Source organism: Gadus morhua, chromosome 5 (genome assembly GCF_902167405.1).
Source record: "Gadus morhua chromosome 5, gadMor3.0, whole genome shotgun sequence".
Lineage (NCBI taxonomy): Eukaryota > Metazoa > Chordata > Actinopteri > Gadiformes > Gadidae > Gadus > Gadus morhua.
The window spans coordinates 19091574-19112145 of NC_044052.1; the positions used below are offsets into that span (position 1 = coordinate 19091574).

The window sequence follows — 20572 nt, forward strand, 5'->3', positions numbered from 1 at the left end:
TTTCTGTGATAAGACAGGGCCTCGGACAGGGGGTGTTGCAGCACCCCCAGCACTCCTACTTCCCGCGGTACTGGGTGCAACTTACAGCTGAATGTAGTGCCATGTTGTTAAACGAAAACCTACGCTAGCCTGGCTCGCTCTCGCGCATCTCTGTTCGCGCTCGTGCATGATTGCGCGTCCAGGTACTTGGAATGGGTGGAGTCAGAGTCAGCGTTGAAGGAGAGGGGGTAGGACCATTTGAGTTGTGTATTTTCAAAATCTGCTGGCGTTTCGCAAATCACCTACCCAACCTTTAAGTACATTTGGCAGAGGGAAGAGAAACGACACTATATCGCTGTCGGTACCGTCAGGATGTTCATAGAACCAAGCGCCAAGCACTCACAATTGTTAGGTTAACCCCTTACCCGTATACAATAAAGATAGTTAGGATAAGATGCTTGAAGATTGCTAAGTACTATTTTTAAGTGCGAGGACGTACATCACACAATAAGTGCGTAAGAGGGGTGTGTGTGTGTGTGTGTGTGTGTGGGGGGGGGGGGGGGGGGGGGGGGGGGGGGCAGAGGCTATGCCGAGTCTCGGTGAACTCTGAACAAGTGTTTAGATCAGGTGAAGTTTAGAATAATAAGAAAAAAAGGCAAATAAAGCCTGCAGTTGCATTTCTGTTTTTATTATCAAGTATGGTATAATATATATGTACATGGTTCTTATTAAATATATATAAACAAAGAGGTTAAGGAGAGATGGCTGGGTGTTGACGTGGTTCAGAGGAACTACTTGATGTCTCTTCGTTGGATCAGGGTGGCCACGGCTTTGTGCAGAGGGGTCTGCTTCAGCAGGGTGCAGATGCCCTTCCACTGGGCGGTCTCAGGCAGCTCCCCGTCTGCAGAGGGGACACATTGAAGCCGAGGACAAGGAGGTCGACTCTTGCATTGTTTGAAAAAAAAAAAATTCAAGTTGAATACGAATACGGCTCTCGGTAAATGTTTACGTTTGTAATAAGTACGCCTAGCCAATGAGAGGCCGGAAATGTAATTGTATTACCGTAGTTATAATTGGGGGTCAAGCAGCGAAGCTGCGAGACAACCTATTGTTTTTGTACGTTTTCTTATTATTATTCTGTCATGGGAGTCTATGGCAGCCCATAGAACGCCTTGGTGAAAAGTTGTGAAATTTGGCACACTGATTCAGGACCGTCCCATGATCCCATCAAGCAAATTTGGGGTTGTTAGCTCATGAGCTCTAGCGCCACCAACAGGTCAAAGTTGGACATGCATTCATGTTTATAACTTTTGACCTATTCATTCAATATTCACAAACAAGGTATCATTGGATTCCTTGGTCCAAGCCGGGTTCAAAGCACATCGTCGTTTTGTACCACGATGGATTTTCCGTCATCTTGGTTTACGTCAAAAACCTTTTTCAAATTCAAAACAGTTTGGCCTTGACAGCCAATCAAACTTGACGGCAAAGCGGCCAAACAGGAAGTAAGCCTGTTCTCAGCATCTCTTTAACATATCATAGCCAAACTTGGTACAGACTCATGACATCATTCTGGGGACACCCAAACAATTTGGTGACCTTTGACGTCAAACAGGAAGTGAGCTCATATCTCTGCAAGGCCTCCATGTATCCAAACCAAACTTGGCTCATAGTCTTATGAACCTATCCTGATGATGCCGATCATCAACGCCTAGGGGGGCGTTGTTAGCAGCAAGTCTATTCCAGCCCTTAGAAAGCAACTTCAATGTATTGCCGTTGTGCTAAGCATTTGCCAATAGATTTCATTGTGAGTAAAATTATATCTAATCATATGAATTCTATCATGGTCATCATATACTGTGTTACATAAAACTGATAACATATCAAACATATTCAATCATCATGTCAATCTGACATACAGCATACAATCAGACCACTACAGTACCGCGACAAGCGGTACTGCATGTATAATGCAACTATGACTTTATTTACCATTCCGCCCACTTACAAAATAAACTGTAATTCTTAATGGATAAGATGCTTCATGAACCACCTCCAGAACGGATGCTTGTTAACATTGTGTCTCTGTTAGGGATATTGTTCCGAATACCCCAATGTATGTGTGATTTGTTTGGTCAGGCAGACGATAATGCGCCCTTATCACTAGGTGGGGTAATTTTTCCATTTTGTGAACATTGACTGTAGAATGCTCTGGTTCATTCCACCAGCTGTCGTCATTACTAATTACCGAGACGGTCATCATGTAGCCACCTAGACGAATGTGTCTATCCAGCAAAATTAGTTCATAGAGTCCTATTCTGCTTGACCCCCAAATTGATGCTGACAGCTATATTTATAGTTAGGTTTATATTTAAGAAATGTCTTATATGCATACTTGAGTTATTGTTTTGAATTCTATGAGATTATTATTAAGATTGCACGTCAGCATGGACGTTAGCATCGTTAGCATTGCACGTTAGCACGTTAGCATAAGGCTTCCGTCGATGAATGACTTCAGAAGTAGTGAAATCCTGTGCAGGGCAACAGTCCTACCTTCTGACTCGACGGTGACCTCCTCGGGCAGGCAGCGGGTGTGGTCGGAGTAGTGCAGCTTACACAGAACGGCGACGTCCCCCAGCGGAGGTGTCCGAGGTGCCGTCAGCGTCAGGACCAGGAGGGAGCACGGCGCGTTGCTCTCTATCACCGTCACCGAGACGTGCTGTCCCTGGGGAGGAGACGACCGTCAGAAGCTCTGAACCCACGGGGTCCGAAGGGAGGCCAGCCCGCTGCCCCCGCCGGACCCAGCATCCCTGCCTCTGAAGGGACGGTTCGGTGTGCTGTACGCTTGGTGATGGGGTCGTTGTTTCCCCTCTGAATGAATAATCAAAAGAGTCTCTCTCTCTCTCTCTCTCTCTCTCTCTCTCTCTCTCTCTCTCTCTCTCTCTCTCTCTCTCTCTCTCTCTCTCTCTCTCTCTCTCTCTCTCTCTCTCTCTCTCTCTCTCTCTCTCTCTCTCTCTCTCTCTCCCCCCCCCCCCCCCCCCCCCCCCCCCCTCTCTCCCCAGCGGCGGTCCTACCTTGAGCAGCCTGAGCTGCTGCCTGCGGCCTGCGTAGCCGTCCAGCAGGCGGCCGAGCTCCCCCAGGAAGCCCGTGAGGTGGTGCTGCAGCGCGCCGTCCTTCTCCGCCAGCCGGGCTAGGGGCACGAAGACGGGCACGTCGTGGCGGACGATCTTGACCGCGGGCGCCATGACCATCTCCAGGCTGTACCGCTCCAGGTACACGCCCTCGTAGGACGTCGCCACGGAGACGCACACGCCTTTCCCCTGCCGCGTCTCGATGATGTCGTAGCCACCTATGGGTGGAGAGTTTCTCCCGGTAAATACTAGTACACACAAAGAGAGATGCATTATGGGGATTTACCTTTGGAGTAAAGGTTCGAGTCAGGATTGGGATCATTGATAACAATAAAGCCACGACCTTGTTCCTCATCAACAGGTCTGCCATCGCTTCACATGCAAACAGGAAAGTCTAGTGGCTAGGCTGTTTGGGTCCAAAGGCTCCTGGCAAAATGTCTGTGGCGTTGACCGAACACAATGACCACGCGGCCACTTCTACGCAGTTGTGAACCTGTTTTGGTTCTGCGTCGGATATATAGCGGACCAATCACATCACAGCCCTTGCTGCTGCGTTGCCTCGACGCAAGGTTACAATATTTTGGAGGCGCACGTCCGGCCCTTGCGGTGGACGCAAGGCGGGTCCACAAGGACGTAACGGGTCCGCAAACACCCTTGCGTTGCGTCGACGTCCAACCATAACTCGACCTTAAACACTAGCCACAGTATGTGGCCAGCGGGGCGGTCATACCGATGAGGTGGTGGGCGTGGAGCCGGTCTGTGAGCTGGGCGTGCCTGGCCATCAACTGCAGTAGCTGGGAGTTCACCGAGCCTTCAGAACCCTCCGCCCCCTCTCCCCTGGTAGACCGGCCCGGGTCGTCACTCCCCATCTCCTGCACCATCCGGGATAAGATGTTCTCTTTAGTGAACCGCAGATGCAAGATTAGGGGGTCACAGATTAGGGGGTCACAGATCAGGGGGGGGGGCACAGATCAGAGGGGGGCATAGATCAGGGGGGCCACCGGTTGGATTTTTCTGATACATATGGCTACTCTGCACTGGTTCGTCTTTGTATCCTACTCTAGCCTACTTGTGACTGTTTACTCTTATTTCAGAACTTTTTGCACTCTACTATACTGCACCTTTACTTGATCAACAACTACCTCATAACACTGAATATTAAATTCTGTATAATATGCACTGGCTGTCTGTATATCTTGTGCTTATTTTTTGTTGTCTTTTTGCAGTTATGTTATTTATGTTTTATTATGTTTTTTCATCTCTATGTAACTTGTTGTCGGCCTGACAATAAAGTTGATTTTGACTATCATTATATATTAGTGGACATGATTCCATTCAGTCACCTTGTTGGCCTCCATCTTGGCCTTCAGCTGGTCTCTCTGGATGACGAGCGCGTGGACCGTGGCTCTGAGCTTCTCCAGGCCACTCTGCTGAGGAGGACGCTCCTGCTGCCTCGTCGCTTGCGACTCCAGCAGGCACAAGATGCCTGCAAATGCGATCGTTTACGTTCACATTCAGGGCGTTTGGCAGACACTTTCATCCAAAAGGACTTGCAATAAGTACATTTTCAGAAGAAAGAGAAACAATATGTTGCAGTAAGTACAGTAAGGAGCAAGGTGCAAAGAACTAACTATCACTAGGTTAACCCATTCCCCGTGTATAATAAAGATAGCTAGTATAAGATGCTACACGATGCAAAGTACTATAACTAAGTACGACATACAAATGGTGCGTACATTAATTGCCGGGACGTACAACATACAATAAGTAGGAGGGGTGGGAGGGGCGGCTATGCAGAGTCTAGAGTCGGTGTCTACTACACTATAAAGTCAGACATAAACACCAGCCATATGTGGTGGTTGTTGTGACCAGTTGACCACATAAAGCCACAACCAAACAGACCTTGTGTAGACATATTCCCGCGACGGATTAGAATTCTTTCCCGTTGGGCTCTCCCGTTGGGGATATGTGTTGCAGAGCAAGATTTATTTCGGTGAAAAGTAGGATTTGACGGCTTTGAGGGAGTCGAGACCATGGACCGAGACCCAGCTAAACGCGACCCGCTGCAGCTAGGAAGCGTTTTCAAATTTGGCGGCATGTCGATGACGTCAGTCACCCGTGACGCGTCAACGCGTCGGGGCACGTCAATGGACCTATCGGCACGCCACTCAAACCCGGAAGTGCAGTCAAAACAAATCTCGGACCTCTCACATGGTCCGATATTTACAACGGTTTTGTTTTATTTTTTTTGCTGTGCATTATATGAGATATTCAATTGTATTTGTAGGGTATGTCACGTAAAGCACTTTCATTCGCTGATTCACCGATTACTTTCGGCGATTAGAAAAGTTTGCAGGGGAAGTGTCCCTCCAGTGTCGCCACCACGCATCTCCCCAAACCCGCCATTCACCACGACCGAGTCCCCGCCGTGTTCCGTCGGCGTGGAAGACGACAAGGCATCGCTGTGTGGGGCGACGTTTAATTCATGTATGGACCGACAGCGGCTATGCCGCTGTCACCCTGGCGAGGCCTGGCGTGCAGCCCACCGGAGGCGGGGAATCGGCACAACACCGCCCGTTGAGTGTGGACACATTAGGGTGAAGTTCACTCAGAGGTTGTGTGACGCTCTGTCCCGAAGCCTTGGGACTCGCCACATGTTTTGGTACGGCACCACTCTAGCCTAACCAAACCCAGAGATCCGGGGAACAGGTTCGGTGAATGTCGCCCGGAGGTCTGCAGAACCCTCATCATGCATTCCGACCTTTTTGACTGAAAAAAGCCCCATGCCAAGGAGCAGTGCAGTCCTGATTTTGGATTTGATGTCGGACTACCTTCACATTCGGGGTGAGTAGTGGCCCCATACATGTGGATATAGTAGGCATGTTGCAATTTCCTCTATACAAGGCGAACCGGTTTTCTGTTTTCTTTGTTTGTAATATGAACAGACACAACATTGTTTGCATGAACTTAAAAACTAGTGGAACTGTTCCCAGGCTACTCCTGTGTACTGCCTGATAAGTGTTCGTCAGGACGGTGTCTCTCATTCCTTCCTTCCGCCGGTTCACCGAGAAACGAAGACAATCTGAACTGCCCTTCAGCGGCTGTACCCGTAGGAGCCCGCCGCTATGGAGCAGATGTACTTCTCGGTGGTGGATTATGTGATATTCGCCCTCCTGCTATTGGCCTCTATGGCGATCGGGGTCTACTACGCCTTGTCGGGGGGGCGTCAGCGCACCACGCAGGAATTCCTTCTGGCGGACCGCAGCATGGCCGCGGTGCCCGTCTCCCTCTCCCTCATCGCGTCCTTCCAGTCGGCCGTGGCGATCGTGGGCATCCCTGCGGAGGTGTACGCCAACGGCACCCAGTTCTGGTTTATCGGCTGCGCCTACGTCCTGGGCCTGCTCATCCCGGCCCAAGTGTTCGTCCCCTTGTTCTACCGACTGCGTCTGTCCAGCGCTTATGAGGTGTGTGTGTGTGTGTGTGTTGTAGTATTGGTCATTCCAAATAAATGTGTCAAATGTGTGTGCGTGCGTGCAGACAAAACACAGAACATGTAGTTGTCAAGTTCTGTAAAAGGCCAAAGAAATCAGAACATTTGATGTCTTTCCTCTCTGCTCCTCAGTATCTAGAGCGTCGCTTCAACAAGGCCGTGCGCATCTGTGGAACGCTGACTTTCATCTTCCAGACGGCACGTACAGCATGCGCATGCACGCACACACTTGTATGCACACACACATGCATACATACACACAGGACCGCTGACAGGTTTGGCTGGGCCCGGGACAAAATTCTCTCAATGCCCCCCCCCCCCCCCCCCCCCCCCCCCCCCCCCCCCCCTCTCTCACTGGTAGCCTGTTCTTCCTCTATCTCACTGGTAGCCTGTTCTTCCTCTCTCTCATCCTCTTTGGTAGCCTGTTCTTCCTCTATCTCACTGGTAGCCTGTTCTTCCTCTCTCTCATCCTCTTTGGTAGCCTGTTCTTCCTCTCTCTCATCCTGTTTGGTAGCCTGTTCTTCTTCTCTCTCATCCTCTCTAGCCTCTCCTATAAAGGTGAACATATTTCGATAAAAAGGGCTATATCTAAATTAACAGGGGTCAAAATGAACCATTTAAAAAAGAACAAATTGAAAACCCCTTAATTTGACGATTTAACACAGAAAAGAATACTGATCAACTTGGCTAACTCTATCCCAAAGACTACAAAAGTTTAAAAATCGAAGGTTTTTTTTTTGTTCCCAAAATTGTCAAACGCCGAAACACAACCACAGAATTCCCTTGTGCAGCTCCCAAACACATGACGTCGGGATGACAAGCCCATTTATTACGGATAAACCAAAAGGATTATTTACAACTTTAATTGGATAGGCTATGGATATGGACTGAGTGAAGTTATGGCTTTCAGAATCAAACCACAATAAAACTCACGCTATTGTATTCACTTAGAGCTCATTAACTGCACATTTCATCGACCATTTTTCACTTGACCAAGGGAAATCATGTCAAGGGTACTTTTATTTATCGCCAGACCCGCGTTTATGTCCGCTGAACTTCCAGAGAATGTTTGGGGAACAAGGCGGAGCCCATTCATCTGGCGAGTTTCAAGTTAACGGCAATCAGAAACTAAGTTACAGGCTACCCCAAAACGTCACGTTTATAACCCATTCGTTACATCCAACTCTATCTAAATGGCAATTTCACATGTTGCCATGCAACTGGCTTATTTTAAACCATGAGCCGCGTTACACTGGCTGTAATTCAGCTGACTGGGAATGATTCTCAAATCAATTCAGCCTGATTGGAGTGCGCAGCGCGTGCCTGCCTGAAACATTTGATTTGGACATGGGCCTATTTGCGGGGTAATGTGCATATTCTAAGATTCAATTAGATATAGGGGTATGAAACACAGTGTAATAAAGCCGTTGTGGTTATCAAATTATTCAATGCCCCCTGTCTGTCTGATATTGATCTCCGTGTGACTTGCTCATGTGGTGCTGCGCTAATATGTTTGACACGCCGCCTGTGCCTGTGTTACTTGACGACGGGGCTGGAGAAAGTTGGCCGTGTCTTACCTGGCTGTGCTGCACAGCTGCCTTTACTGGTACCTGCAGCATCACCTGAGTCTTTTCTGAAATATTTATAAAGAGATCCCCTCAGGCTTTCGGCTTCTTCCTCTCTTTTCGCCTTTCTTTTTTTTTCCAGGGCTCCTGACTTGTGCATGTTGAATCAACTCGCGCACTGACCACTAATGGAATGATGTCGGCTTTTTTCTTCTCCAAAGACCAAACCATTTTGGCATAGGGGTGATAGGGGGTTATTGGCCGTTTTTTCAAGGGCAATGAAGGCAAACAATCTAGGAGTCATTAATTGAATGCAAATAAAGCACTTTTCTTCTCTATATCAACACATTTTGAAGTATACATACAATAATTAATCCCAACTTCATGGGGGTCCAGTTATGGGCCCCCCCCCATTCCAGGGCCAGTCCAGGGCCCGGGACAACGTACCCGTTTGTCCCCCCCTGTCGGCGGGCCTGCATACACATACATACATACATACATGCATACAAGCAAGTAAGCATTCACACACACACACGTTCATACAAGCAAGCGTACCCCATAGCAAGTGTACCCATATACACACGTACACACACGCGCACACACAGGTAATGGGACTATATCTGTAGAAACATCAACTGATCAGCAGATAATGAACCAGGCCTACAATACCTCGAGGGGTTTGAAGTAGGGCGTTTCCTAACCTAACCTTTCCCTGCATGTCCAGACGTTTCAACAGATGTTTTTGTTTCGTTCTTCAGGTGATCTACATGGGGGTCTGTATATATACGCCAGCGTTTGCACTCAATAAAGGTAGGAGATCTCAATATTTCGAATTGTCTTTACTTTTCTAAAGAAGGATGTTTTCAGTATTTACTCTCTCTCGCTGTCTCTTTCTATGCACCAGTCTGTGTGTCTGTCTTCTCTCACTTGGTTGGTCTGTCTCTCACTCTTGATCTCTGTCTATCTGTCTGTCTCTCTCTCTCTGTATCTCAGTAACTGGACTTCCACTGTGGGGAACGGTGTTGGCTACTGGACTCGTTTGCACGGCCTACACAACAATAGTAAGCCAACATCAACCACTTGATTTATCCAAACTGTCTTTCCTCCCCTGTACCATTGCTTTGATTCAGAGTGTATACATTTTATTATTTCAAGTTAATTTTTTTTACATAAACTGTGTTGTAAAGAGTTTTTAAACACACACACGAACACACGAACACACACACACACACACACACACACACACACACTCGCGTTTTAAACGGGCTGTACGAACACACACACACACGTTTTGAACGTGCTATACGAACAAATTATATTTTCCGATCAGAAGTGACGTCAGTCTCCCAAAGGGGGGTCTTCCTACTCACTGCCGTGTGTCTGTCTGCTCCCCGGGGACAGGGCGGGCTGAAGGCGGTGATCTGGACGGACGTGTTCCAGACGGCGGTGATGTTTGCAGGGCAGCTGGCCGTCATCGTGGTTGGGGTGCAGCAGGCGGGAGGTGTGAAGGCCGTCTGGGACCGCGTGTTGGAGGGAAACCGCATCTCCGGCCTGGAGTAGGTGTTTCGCTCGGGGGGGGGGGGGGAGGCTGCAGGGGGGGGAGGGGCGGGGGTCTGTCACTGGAGAGGGGGGAGCGACTCGCTATAGTTTATTAGTGTAGAGATGTTCCGATATTTTTTCTTTCTTTCCGATGCCGTGTTTCCCATTCCGACTTTCCACCTCTGACCGTTAACGAACGCAGCATAACATGGACTTTTTTGTGATTATCTCTGCATGCGTAGTAAATGAGCTAGGCATGTGATGGTATGGATCAGCGCATAGAACTGGGTACTCGCCGATAACCATTTTATGCAATATCGCAGGAGTTTCCGATACTGGAATCGGTATCGGAAAAAAATCATTAAAGAGCAGGAAGACTCTCATCCCTGTACCATCCTCACCCAGCGCATGTTCCTCCTCAGCCTGAACCCCGACCCCACGGAGAGACACACGTTCTGGACGCTAGCGGTGGGCGGGGTGTTCCTCATGCTGGCTCTGTACGGCGTGAACCAGGCCCAGGTGCAGCGCTACCTCAGCGCCCGCACAGAGAGGGAGGCGGTCAGGTACCTCTCTCTGACCCACTCATACCCAGAACCTCCACCCTAAGGGTCGGTCTGTCTGCCTGTCTGGGTCCTATGATTCTCTCTCTCTCTCTCACTCACTCACTCACTCACTCACTCACTCACTCACTCGCCGATAACCACTCACTCGCCGATAACCACTCACTCGCCGATAACCACTCACTCACTCACTCACTCACTCACTCACTCTGTCTCACTCACTCACTCAGTCTCACTCTCTCTGTCTCTCTGTCTCTCAATCTCTCTCTCTGTCTCGGTCCTATGATTCTGTGTGGCTCTCTCTCTGTCCTATGATTCTGTCTCTCTCTCTGTATCTGTCTGTCTCTGTCCTATGATTCTGTGTCTCTCTCTCTGTCTTATGATTCTGTCTCTGTCTCTGTCTCTGTCTGTCCTATGATTCTGTCTATCTGTGTCTCTCTCTCTCTGTCCTATGATTCTGTCTATCTGTGTCTCTCTGTCTATGTCTCAGACCTGCACAAACTATATATTATATGAAAGCTGAGCCTCCACCAATTCCGACAATCTAAACCATATCATTCTGGGACTAAAACTCACAAATAACAACTTAAGAAGAAACTTCCCCTTTTCTTTTAAAAACCAAAAATGAAATTTTACTTTTGTGATTTTTGTCCACAAAATTGACTCTGATCTCATTAAACCCCCATTAACAGATAATCCAGTGGCCAAATTTTGCAACTAAACATGGTGTTTACAATAAATTACTTAGAGAAGGTTTCTTAGAAAAAAGGTAAATTGCCTTCAATCAGAACACATGTTCTTCAGCGCAATCTAGTGGCCATATGTGTATTTGCGAATGTTTGGCTTGGTGTCATTCGATATATTTGCCCTGAACTTTAAATAGAGGTTTTAAGTGTCAAAAAGTGTAAGATATCTACCTGTTTGTGTCTCATAGTAAGACAGTGATACCAACTGATAATGACCAACTGATAATTATTTCAGGTGGAAATGTAATCTTCCACTTATGCCGTAAAGTAGTATCCACATTGAATATTTCACTTGCACAACAATCTTTCTATTGACACCAAGTTGTAATATTATAGCCCTAGCAGTTTTGGAGATAAACTCTATTTACTTTGGTTACGTTCTTTTCTAAAAAAAAAAATGTTTTCCCCTGGTATCGAAAATGGTATAGAATATCAATATTTTTCCAGGTATAGTATCGAAGTTAGAAAATCCAGTATCGTGACAACACTACTATAAAAGCGATTGTGATTATTTAGTTAGACTTACAAGAAACGTGAAAGTTAAAAAATACATATCTTTGCTAATACCTTGGACATTAAGTTATTTACATTTGCATAAAATCCAGATGAAAGCATGCAGGTCTACATATAACTGGGCGATAGCTTTAATAGGTTGCAACGGTGGACTGAAATCACTTCATGGCACGATGTGACTATTTGGTATATAAGTAAACAAAGAAGAAGTTTGTTATTTCTTAAACACGTACTATGTGGAAGCTAACATTCAGCTTCATTCTGAGCGAGGATGAGTTTTCTGAGTTCCCCAAAATTAGGCCCGGTGCCTCGCAAAAAGAGCACCGTTCATGATTCTGATTTTAATTTGGGCAAGTGAACATTGCATTCGGGCAAGTCGAACATGACCTGTGCTTGCCCGATGGGCAAGTGCTTTTGAAACCTTAGTGTCAACCCCTGCATCTCCACCCAGAGTCAAGTGTCTCTCCCGTCTGATGCTGGTGACGAGGACACGACCGTTGCTGTGGAGACGACCACGAAGAGTTCTGAACCAGAGACAAAGTTCACGGGAGGAGGAGGATGGGGGGAGCAGAGCAGAGCATCCGTCTGCATAACAACCAGGGGAGTGGAGAGATATCAGCCTTCCAAGGCCGAAGTGGGGGAGCCGAATACAGATAACGATTGCTTTGGGTCAGGCCGACTCTGCAATTTTCGCCAGACTTAAGTCTCTCTGATACTCTCTACAATATTCCAAATTCCAGATTCCAAAAAAGCCGAATTAGCCGAATTTCGATGGACCCGTTTAAGCCCGATCCAACTTCACCAGAATGGTATCCAACTTGCGAATAAGTCCGTCCTGCTTGCGATTTAGTTCGCACATCGCATGAGTCTGTGTGTTGGTAGCCCGGCACAATCCAACAATGACGGGCAGCTTCTCAATAACCGAACATGCTGCCATCGCCTTCCTAGCTTTGCGATAGAACAGGAGCCCGCAAACTCCAAACATTAGGAATCCAGATTCCTGTTATCATAATCACAATTATGTAGACGTGTTCAACATCCTCGACGGAAAGTATGGCGAGACACAAAGGCCTCCACTCCTTCCAGGAGTCCATCGTGTGTCCCGCCGAGAATGTTCCATCAGGGCAGGCGGGCACTCCTTAGGCCAGTTTTCTCGTCGAGAAAATGTGATCATTAGCGTTGAGAGACCAGCCAATCCGATCCGTAATTTAGGTTTCAGATAGAAATGCAGAGAGAGGCTCTGACCGATTTAGACAGGTACAAAGAGCAGAGGCAGGAGAGATAAGGTCCGGGAGGGCGCAGAGAGAGAAGCGACCGCCTTCATTGTAGTGTCTGTCTGTCTGTCTGTCTGTCTGTCTGTCTGTCTGTCTGTCTGTCTGACTCTGCTTCTCTCTCTCTCTCTGCTTCTCTCTCTCTCTCTCTCTGCTTCTCTCTCTCTCTCTCTCTCTCTCTGCTTCTCTCTCTCTCTCTCTCTGCTTCTCTCTCTCTCTCTCTCTCTGCTTCTCTCTCTCTCTCTCTGCTTCTCTCTCTCTCTCTCTCTCTCTCTCTCTCTCTCTCTCTCTCTCTCTCTCTCTCTCTCTCTCTCTCTCTCTCTCTCTCTCTCTCTCTCTCTCTGCTTCTCTCTCTCTCTCTCTGCTTCTCTCTCTCTGCTTCTCTCTCTCTGTCCGTCTCTGTGTGTTCTAAACGGTTCTGCCCCCCCCCCCAGGTCCTGCTACATGGTGATCCCGGCTCTGCAGGTGGCTCTGGCTCTGAGCTGCGTGATGGGCCTGGTCATGTTCGCACGCTACTGTGGAGAAGACCCCTCCCGGAGACCGGGCTCCCTGTCCGGGGACGCTGTGAGTGGGTTCCCTCGCCACCTCCCCTGTCCCGCCCTGGAATTGTACACGTTAGGGCTTTGACTTTTGCCCAAAAATCCTATTTGAAGTTTGTTTGTTTATTAATATTAATATATTTGAATATTTATTAATAATATTTTGATAATTAAATGCCTACAGTAAGACCTGGATTGGGCGTTGCAAGGTTTGTTTACCGCGTTGCTATGGTTACCAGTCTTGCGTGTTCCAACGGTTTGTTAGGTTTCTAATAAATCGCTGTCTAATCAATACTTCATTCACTGCCTCTTCCGTGGTCATTACAATATTATGGATAGACTGCGTCGGGTTCTCCGACGTCTCTCCCTCTTGGCCTGCCCATAACAGGTTTGAATATTAAGGGCTGCCTAATATTCGTTCGAATTTTGATTTCATTTTTGATATTTGAATGACACGAAGTTCGGAGTCAAAGCCCTAGTGCACGTTAACATTTACATTCAGGGCGTTTAGCAGAGGCTTTCAACCAAAGCGACTTACAATCAGTACATTGAGTTGGCTGGTTGTTGGTTTATAAAGGGCTGTTCTTAATAGAGACGCTGTATTAAAGCGTTACCACCATCGTGTTCACAGACCAACAGTCAAAAGGTTCTGGGTTCAGACGAAAGGTTCTGGGTTCGAGACCCAATCCACGTAGGATCACTGGGACATTGGTCTGCAGGGCAGGGGATCATGGGGTTAAAACAAATGTGTGGGGAAGCCGAAGAAAGGGCGGCATGTGGCTCAAGAGGTAGAGCTGGTTGGCTGGTAACTGGAAGGTTGCTAGTTCCAGAAAAGCGCTGTATGAATGTGGACAATTAACCATTTAAGTTAAAATACGTTTTTGGGGGAAAAATGGGGTCACAGACCGGCCAAGTTTAGGAAGCTGTGCCTGAGACTAAGCCATAACCACACTAAGGCCCAATCCCATTTCTACCCCTTACCCCTCCCCTACCCCTTACCCCTCCCCCTTCAAAACAAGGGGAAGGGGAAGGGGAAGAAGGGGTAGAAATGGGATTGGGCCTAAACCACCCCGGTTACACCTGGCCAGCCGAGTGTTGACGGAGGTTTAGGGCTCTGATCCCTCCCGCAGTTCCTGTTTGTCCGGTTTTCCCTAACGGCATTGCGGGACGAAAAACGTAACAGGCCCTCTGCTCCCCTGCAGCGTCGAGGCATCCTTCTTAAATGTAAATGGACTGGATTTATGTAGCGCTTTTCTAACCATTGGCCACCCAAAGCGCTTTACAATATTGCCTCACATTCACCATTCACGCACGCATTCACACACCGACGGCGGAGTCAGCCACGCAAGGCGACAGCCAGCTCGTCGGGAGCAGTTAGGGTTAGGTGCCTCGCACAAGCACACCTCAACACTCAGCTAGGAGGGGATAGCCGGGGATTGAACCGGCAACCTTCAGGTTACCAGCCAACCCGCTCTACCTCCTGAGCCACTGCCGCTCCTGAGTTAGAAGACCAAGATGTCTAACGCGGCCAATCTCACACACATTTAATTCATTAATTCGATGTGATGCATAGTGAAGCTATACATTTAAGCATTCGGAGTGTCCATAGGCCTGCGTTTGTTTCTCATTTAAAAATGTTGCTAAAGAGTTCAAAATCAAAGTTTGATACGTTTCAAATAGACATGAATTCTCTAGCGTGCTATTTTGCTACTAGACTTGAATATGCTAGCGTGCTATGTTACTAATAGACGTGACTATGCTAGCGTGCTATGTTGCTAATAGACTTTACTACGCTAGAATGCCATGTTGCTACTAGACTTGAATATGCTAGCGTGCTATGTTGCTAATAGACTTTACTACGCTAACATGCTATGTTGCTAATAGACTTGAATATGCTAGCTTGCTATGTTATCAATAGACGTGACTATGCTAGCGTGCTAGGGTGCTTATAGACATGCTGCCCTGTCTCCTGAACCCAGATGGTGCTGTTCTTCGTGATGGACATGCTGCAGGGCCTTCCCGGGCTGCCCGGCCTCTTCATCGCATGCTTGTTCAGCGCTGCCCTCAGGTTGGTCTGTCTGTCCGTCCGTCTAGCTTTAGCGGTCTGTCTCTCTGTGCCTGTCGGTCTCTCCCTCTCTCTGTATGTCAATATATATTCCTGTTGATAGTACGATTCCAGTAAGCAATGAGAGAGGTACTGGCCATTATTTTTCATTGGTAGAATATATTCTATGATACTACATTACAACGTGTGTGTGTGTGTGTGTGTGTGTGTGTGTGTGTGTGTGTGTGTGTGTGTGTGTGTGTGTGTGATGATTAAGTGAGGCTCAGTTAGATAGTCTTTGAGGTGTGCGACGTATTCTGCTGGTGTCCATGACGACGGCATCGTTTCACGTTGTGTCTCTCTCCCTCGCCTGCAGCTCCATCTCCTCCGCCTTCAACTCCCTGGCAACGGTTACCATGGAAGACCTCATCAGACCACGCTACCCAGCGATGACGGAAGCCAGAGCGACGCTCCTGTCTAAAGGCCTCGGTTGGTTACGGGCAAGCCCTCCTGAATTAATTCTAATAACAGACTTCGGGAACCAGAGATACTTAATTTCTTCAGAAATGATTTATTTCTATGCTGTTATTTCTACTGAAATAAGAGTATGACAATCTGAATCCATGGGATACATTTGGATGCCAGGTACATACAACATCAGAGAACACCATCGAGGTTGGAAGTAAGCGAGGCTAAACGTGTGGTAGGGCTGAAGGATTTGGGGAAATAATCTATTTGCGATTATTTTGACCAATATTGCGATTTAAAGTGCGATTTAATTTATATATTATTATTTATTAATTTAATTTATTACACAACACAACATTAGAAGCAGTCAACTTAAAAACTGCTCTTTCCTTTAGGCCAGGCCGATGTGTTGATTAGTTTATGTTATAAACTTCTTTATTTAAGTATTGAATTGTAAAATATAAATGAAAATAAATAAATCGTAACGGTCAGTAACGGTAACAAATCACTTCATTCCTTTTTTTCTTTCTTTTATTAGAATCGCAGCTTTTGCGATTTGCATGCCACGTTGTTTATATCGGGATTTGAATTTGATTAATCGTTCAGCCCCAACGTGTACGTTAACATGGGTTTCCTAAGTATGGGGTTGTGTTTGGTCAGAGTGTGTGTTGAGGATGGCCTGTGGTTTTATAGAAGCACCTCTACTGCATTGAATGTCTTGGATTCCCCCGTCCGCACGCTTCCATGGCAACGGTGCCAAGCAGAGTCGGGAGCAGTTCAACTAGTTCAGTAGCGTTGGCAGCCGGTGCCCAAGAACGAGAACGTTGAGAATCAACGATCAAAGGCGCTTTGGACGAGTTTCAACTGGTCGTCGTTGTCTGTCCTTCTTTACCAACAGCCATGTCGTACGGCCTGCTGTGTCTGGCCATGGCATACTTCACTCACCTGATGGGAGAGTCCGTCCTTCAAGTAAGTTCTGCGAACCCCGGTTGGAACCAGATGATGATGATGATGATGATGATGGTGATGTTGGTGGTGGTGATGAAGATCTAACTGTTTCTGTACCGTAGGTAGCGTTGAAGATCTTCGGCATGGTGGGCGGGCCGTTGCTGGGCGTGTTCTCCCTGGGGATGTTCTTCCCCTGGGCCAACTCCACAGTGAGTGAGCTCGACTCTGTCAGTCTCTTTGATTGGCGGGTCTGGAATGGGGCGTATTTCTAATGATTTAAGGAGGCAGCGTTCCATTTAATTGAGAACTACGTCTCAGTGAAGCTTTGGTGATTTGATTTGAATGATTGGTCAGCGACCCTTTCTATGTAGGAATACATAATATGATATATATAATAATATTGAGAAAATTGGTGTCAAACATTAAACCTTTTTGGCTTCATCGTTCGGCTCAGACTCTGTTCAAACCTGTTCAGACATTCTGTTCAAACCTGTTCAAACCTGTTCAGACATTTATCCTCCATTCCTGGCTGCTCCTCAACAGCAGTTTTCTGTTTCTGAACACAACCGTGACTCCCCCCCCTCCCACTCTCTCCAGGGGGCCCTCGTTGGCCTGGGGGCCGGCCTTGCCACGGCCTTCTGGATTGGCGTCGGCAGCATCATGACGCGCGGTGGTGGCAGCGGCGGCGGCGTCCTGCCTTCAAACTGTTCCGTTGCCTGGCTGCTCTCGGGGAACACCACCGTCTCACACGCCAACATGTCTGTCGTTCCCGCCATCTTTTTCAATATCAGCGCCACGCCCCCAACGCTGAGGTGAGCCTGAGAATGCTTTTCGTCCCCGGTCCCTAACCTTTAGTGAACCCCACAGGCCTTAGAATGCTTTTCCTCCCCGGTCCCTAACCTCTAGTGAATCCCTCAAGCTGCTCTGTGTTGTTCCCTGATAGGCCGACAGGGCTGAGGAGGCTCTACTCCCTGTCCTACATGTGGTACAGCGGACTCAGCTGTCTGGTGGTGGTGCTGGTCGGACTGCTCGTCAGCTTTCTATCAGGTAGGAAATGACTGACCCATCACACACCCCGCCACAGAGCCCGCCACAGAGCCCGCCACAGAGCCCGCCACAGAGCCCGTCACAGAGCCCGTCACAGAGCCCGCCACTGAGCCCGCCACAGAGCCCGCCACAGAGCCCGTCACAGAGCCCGCCACAGAGCCCGTCACAGAGCCCGTCACAGAGCCCGCCACAGAGCCCGCCACAGAGCCCGTCACAGAGCCCGCCACAGAGCCCGCCACAGAGCCCGTCACAGAGCCCCCCACAGAGCCCCCCACAGAGCCCGTCACAGAGCCCGCCACAGAGCCCGCCACAGAGCCCGTCACAGAGCCCGTCACAGAGCCCGCCACTGAGCCCGCCACTGAGCCCGCCACTGAGCCCGCCACAGAGCCCGTCACAGAGCCCCCCACAGAGCCCGCCACAGAGCCCGTCACAGAGCCCGTCACAGAGCCCGTCACAGAGCCCGTCACAGAGCCCGCCACAGACCCCGCCTCAGACCCCGCCACGGGGCCCGTCACAGAGCCCGCCACAGAGCCTGCCACAGACCCCGCCTCAGACCCCGCCACGGGGCCCGTCACAGAGCCCGCCAACACATGCGTGGATCCCCGTTAAGGGTCTGCCAATCTTATTTACCAGGTGGCAGCCTGAGCCAGTGAAGACTGCTCCCTTGGCCTGGTCCAGGACTGGAGCAGGCCCAGGATCAGTGTAGTGAGTGTTAAGGCCTTCCAGGACTCTTCTGGGAAAGGATCTATGGCCCCTTTACATAACTCTGTCATCATGGGGACGTCTGGTTTAGGTATAGCTCAAGAAAAGACATAACTAATCAAGAAAGTATACATAATCAGGCTGGGGCCATGACAGACCTAGACACATAAAAACAGACCTAATGTTAAAATGTCAGGCAAAGGAGTTTACCTTTTTGTTTTTGTTGACGGCCTGTGAACAGGGGAGAGAAAGCTTCCTCTTCCTGCTTCTTACTGCCCATGTTTCTTATTGGTTCATCCAAGGTCCAATGAAAGAGGAGGACGTGTTCCCGGGCACTGTGTACCCCCTGCTGGGGAATCTATTGTTCTTCTTGCCTGATCGCTACAAGAAGAAGCTGTGTTGTACGGGACAGAGCGTGAGTACCAACACACCAAGTGAACCCCGTCCCTTTAAACCGACCGGTGACGACCGGTTACGGCTCACAGCCGTCACCTCCGCCTCGACAGAGGATAACGCAGGCATTACATTAACGTTTACATCTAGGGCTTTATTTTATCCAAAGCGGCTTACAATAAGTACATTTGTCAGAAGAAAGAGAAACAATATATCGCTGTCGGTACAGTAAGGATGTTCATAGAACCTAGTGCAAAGCGCTAACAATCACTAGGTTAACCCATTCCCCGTATACAACAAAGATAGCTAGGATAAGATACTACACAATGCTAAGTACTGTGTGTGTGTGTGTGGGGGGGGGTGAACTCTGCACAAGTGATTCTTGGTAGTACTCTCATAAAGAACACGGGCCCCGAACCATACAGTTAACGGAACACACCTCTTGTCATTCCCGGACAAGACGCACGCGGAGGACAGGAACGGAGACATCTTCTCGTCGGACAAAGGAGCCACGGAGGCAGAGACCAAGGTGCTGCTTCGTGCCTCGGACCCCCTTCTGATGGAGCGCGAGACCTCGGTGTGACCGGCAAGATGGATCGTGTGACCTCTGTTCGACCGTCAAGATGGATCGTGTGACCTCTGTTCGACCGTCAAGATGGACTGTGTGACCTCGTTATGACCTCAAAGTGTTCCAGAACCACGTGTCTGTGAAGTGCTCACCGGTTGTTGGAGGTACTATGGAAGAGTTGGTCCGTACCAGGGAGGAACTCAAAATGGGATATTCCCACACCGGGGTAGCATCACTGACATCAAGGCATCCAGTTTTGGGAAGGCAAGACACACTCAAAGAATGTAATTTGAGTTTTTAATTAGTTTTTCGCTGCATCTCAGAAGGACTTGCTGCAATATGATGTGTAATTCATCACGCAGAATTACGATTGAGTTCCCAAGCGTAAACTCATACCACCAAGTGAACCAAACGTTGGAGAAGAAGCTGATCATCATAAAGATAAAGAATTGTGTATTGTTTTTCTTATAATCCAAAATAACTAAATATGTGTGATATCCTTTTTCCCTCCTCTATTGACTTTTGTATGCGTTTTTTTACTTGCTACCGCAAGACCAAAGGTTAACTGGATGCGTATAGATGAGACAACACAGAATGTTGTGTTTTAGACTTGAATGTGCCAAGATGAAAATCGAGTCAACATAACGGGGGGTGAATGATTTTTTACATGTTAAGCATTTCCTTATTTTTCTTTTACGCTAAACTACAATTCTCAGGATAATCGTTACGTTCGCTTTCCTTTTTTTTGCAGATCATTTTGTTACTGTCACACCTCGTGATCCCTTCTTGGTTAATGGATGTGTTTGGTTAAGCTGTATTTGGTTAATATTTGGGTTTATTTTATGTGCATTGATGACCTGATGTTTACCTTTTTCAAAAAAAAGCAGAGTAAAGTTTTTTTTTCAATTCTACTCCATACAACACGAGTAGGTTTTATTTCAAGTGACACTGTACAACCTAGTATGTTATGCTTTATACATCAGAATTATGTGGTGACCCAAGAGGAAGAAAGGTCAACCTTTATGTGATGGTGTTTAAGCATGGAGGCTCAAACCTCTTCGACATGACT

The 20572-nt window shown here is 48.0% G+C and overlaps 2 protein-coding genes across 4 annotated transcripts; one reads left to right on the plus strand and one right to left on the minus strand.

The window, feature by feature from the left end:
• Positions 1 to 651: 651 nt before the first annotated feature.
• Positions 652 to 5222, minus strand: cenpo (centromere protein O). The gene is made up of 6 exons (XM_030356405.1): positions 5013 to 5222; positions 4454 to 4596; positions 3841 to 3982; positions 3054 to 3328; positions 2533 to 2704; positions 652 to 880 (listed from the first exon to the last, which is right to left on the minus strand). Exons 1-6 carry the CDS (start codon positions 5206 to 5208, stop codon positions 771 to 773), a joined length of 1038 nt encoding a protein of 345 aa, XP_030212265.1. The 5' UTR covers positions 5209 to 5222; the 3' UTR covers positions 652 to 770.
• A 56-nt stretch (positions 5223 to 5278) lies between these two features.
• On the plus strand, positions 5279 to 20421 carry slc5a6b (solute carrier family 5 member 6). 3 transcript variants are annotated; one of them, XM_030356394.1, is made up of 16 exons: positions 5279 to 5954; positions 6209 to 6574; positions 6733 to 6798; positions 8924 to 8975; positions 9159 to 9226; positions 9567 to 9721; positions 10127 to 10267; positions 13229 to 13358; positions 15313 to 15401; positions 15754 to 15866; positions 16744 to 16814; positions 16916 to 17002; positions 17391 to 17605; positions 17737 to 17840; positions 18845 to 18957; positions 19396 to 20421. In XM_030356394.1, the coding sequence occupies exons 2-16, from the start codon at positions 6236 to 6238 to the stop codon at positions 19516 to 19518; spliced, it is 1866 nt and encodes a 621-aa protein (XP_030212254.1). In that variant the 5' UTR covers positions 5279 to 5954; positions 6209 to 6235; the 3' UTR covers positions 19519 to 20421. The 3 variants fall into 3 exon arrangements, with proteins under 3 accessions (XP_030212254.1, XP_030212253.1, XP_030212252.1); XM_030356393.1 differs by having other exon boundaries at positions 5280 to 5954; positions 6104 to 6574; XM_030356392.1 differs by having other exon boundaries at positions 5280 to 6574.
• The last annotated feature ends 151 nt before the right edge of the window (positions 20422 to 20572 follow it).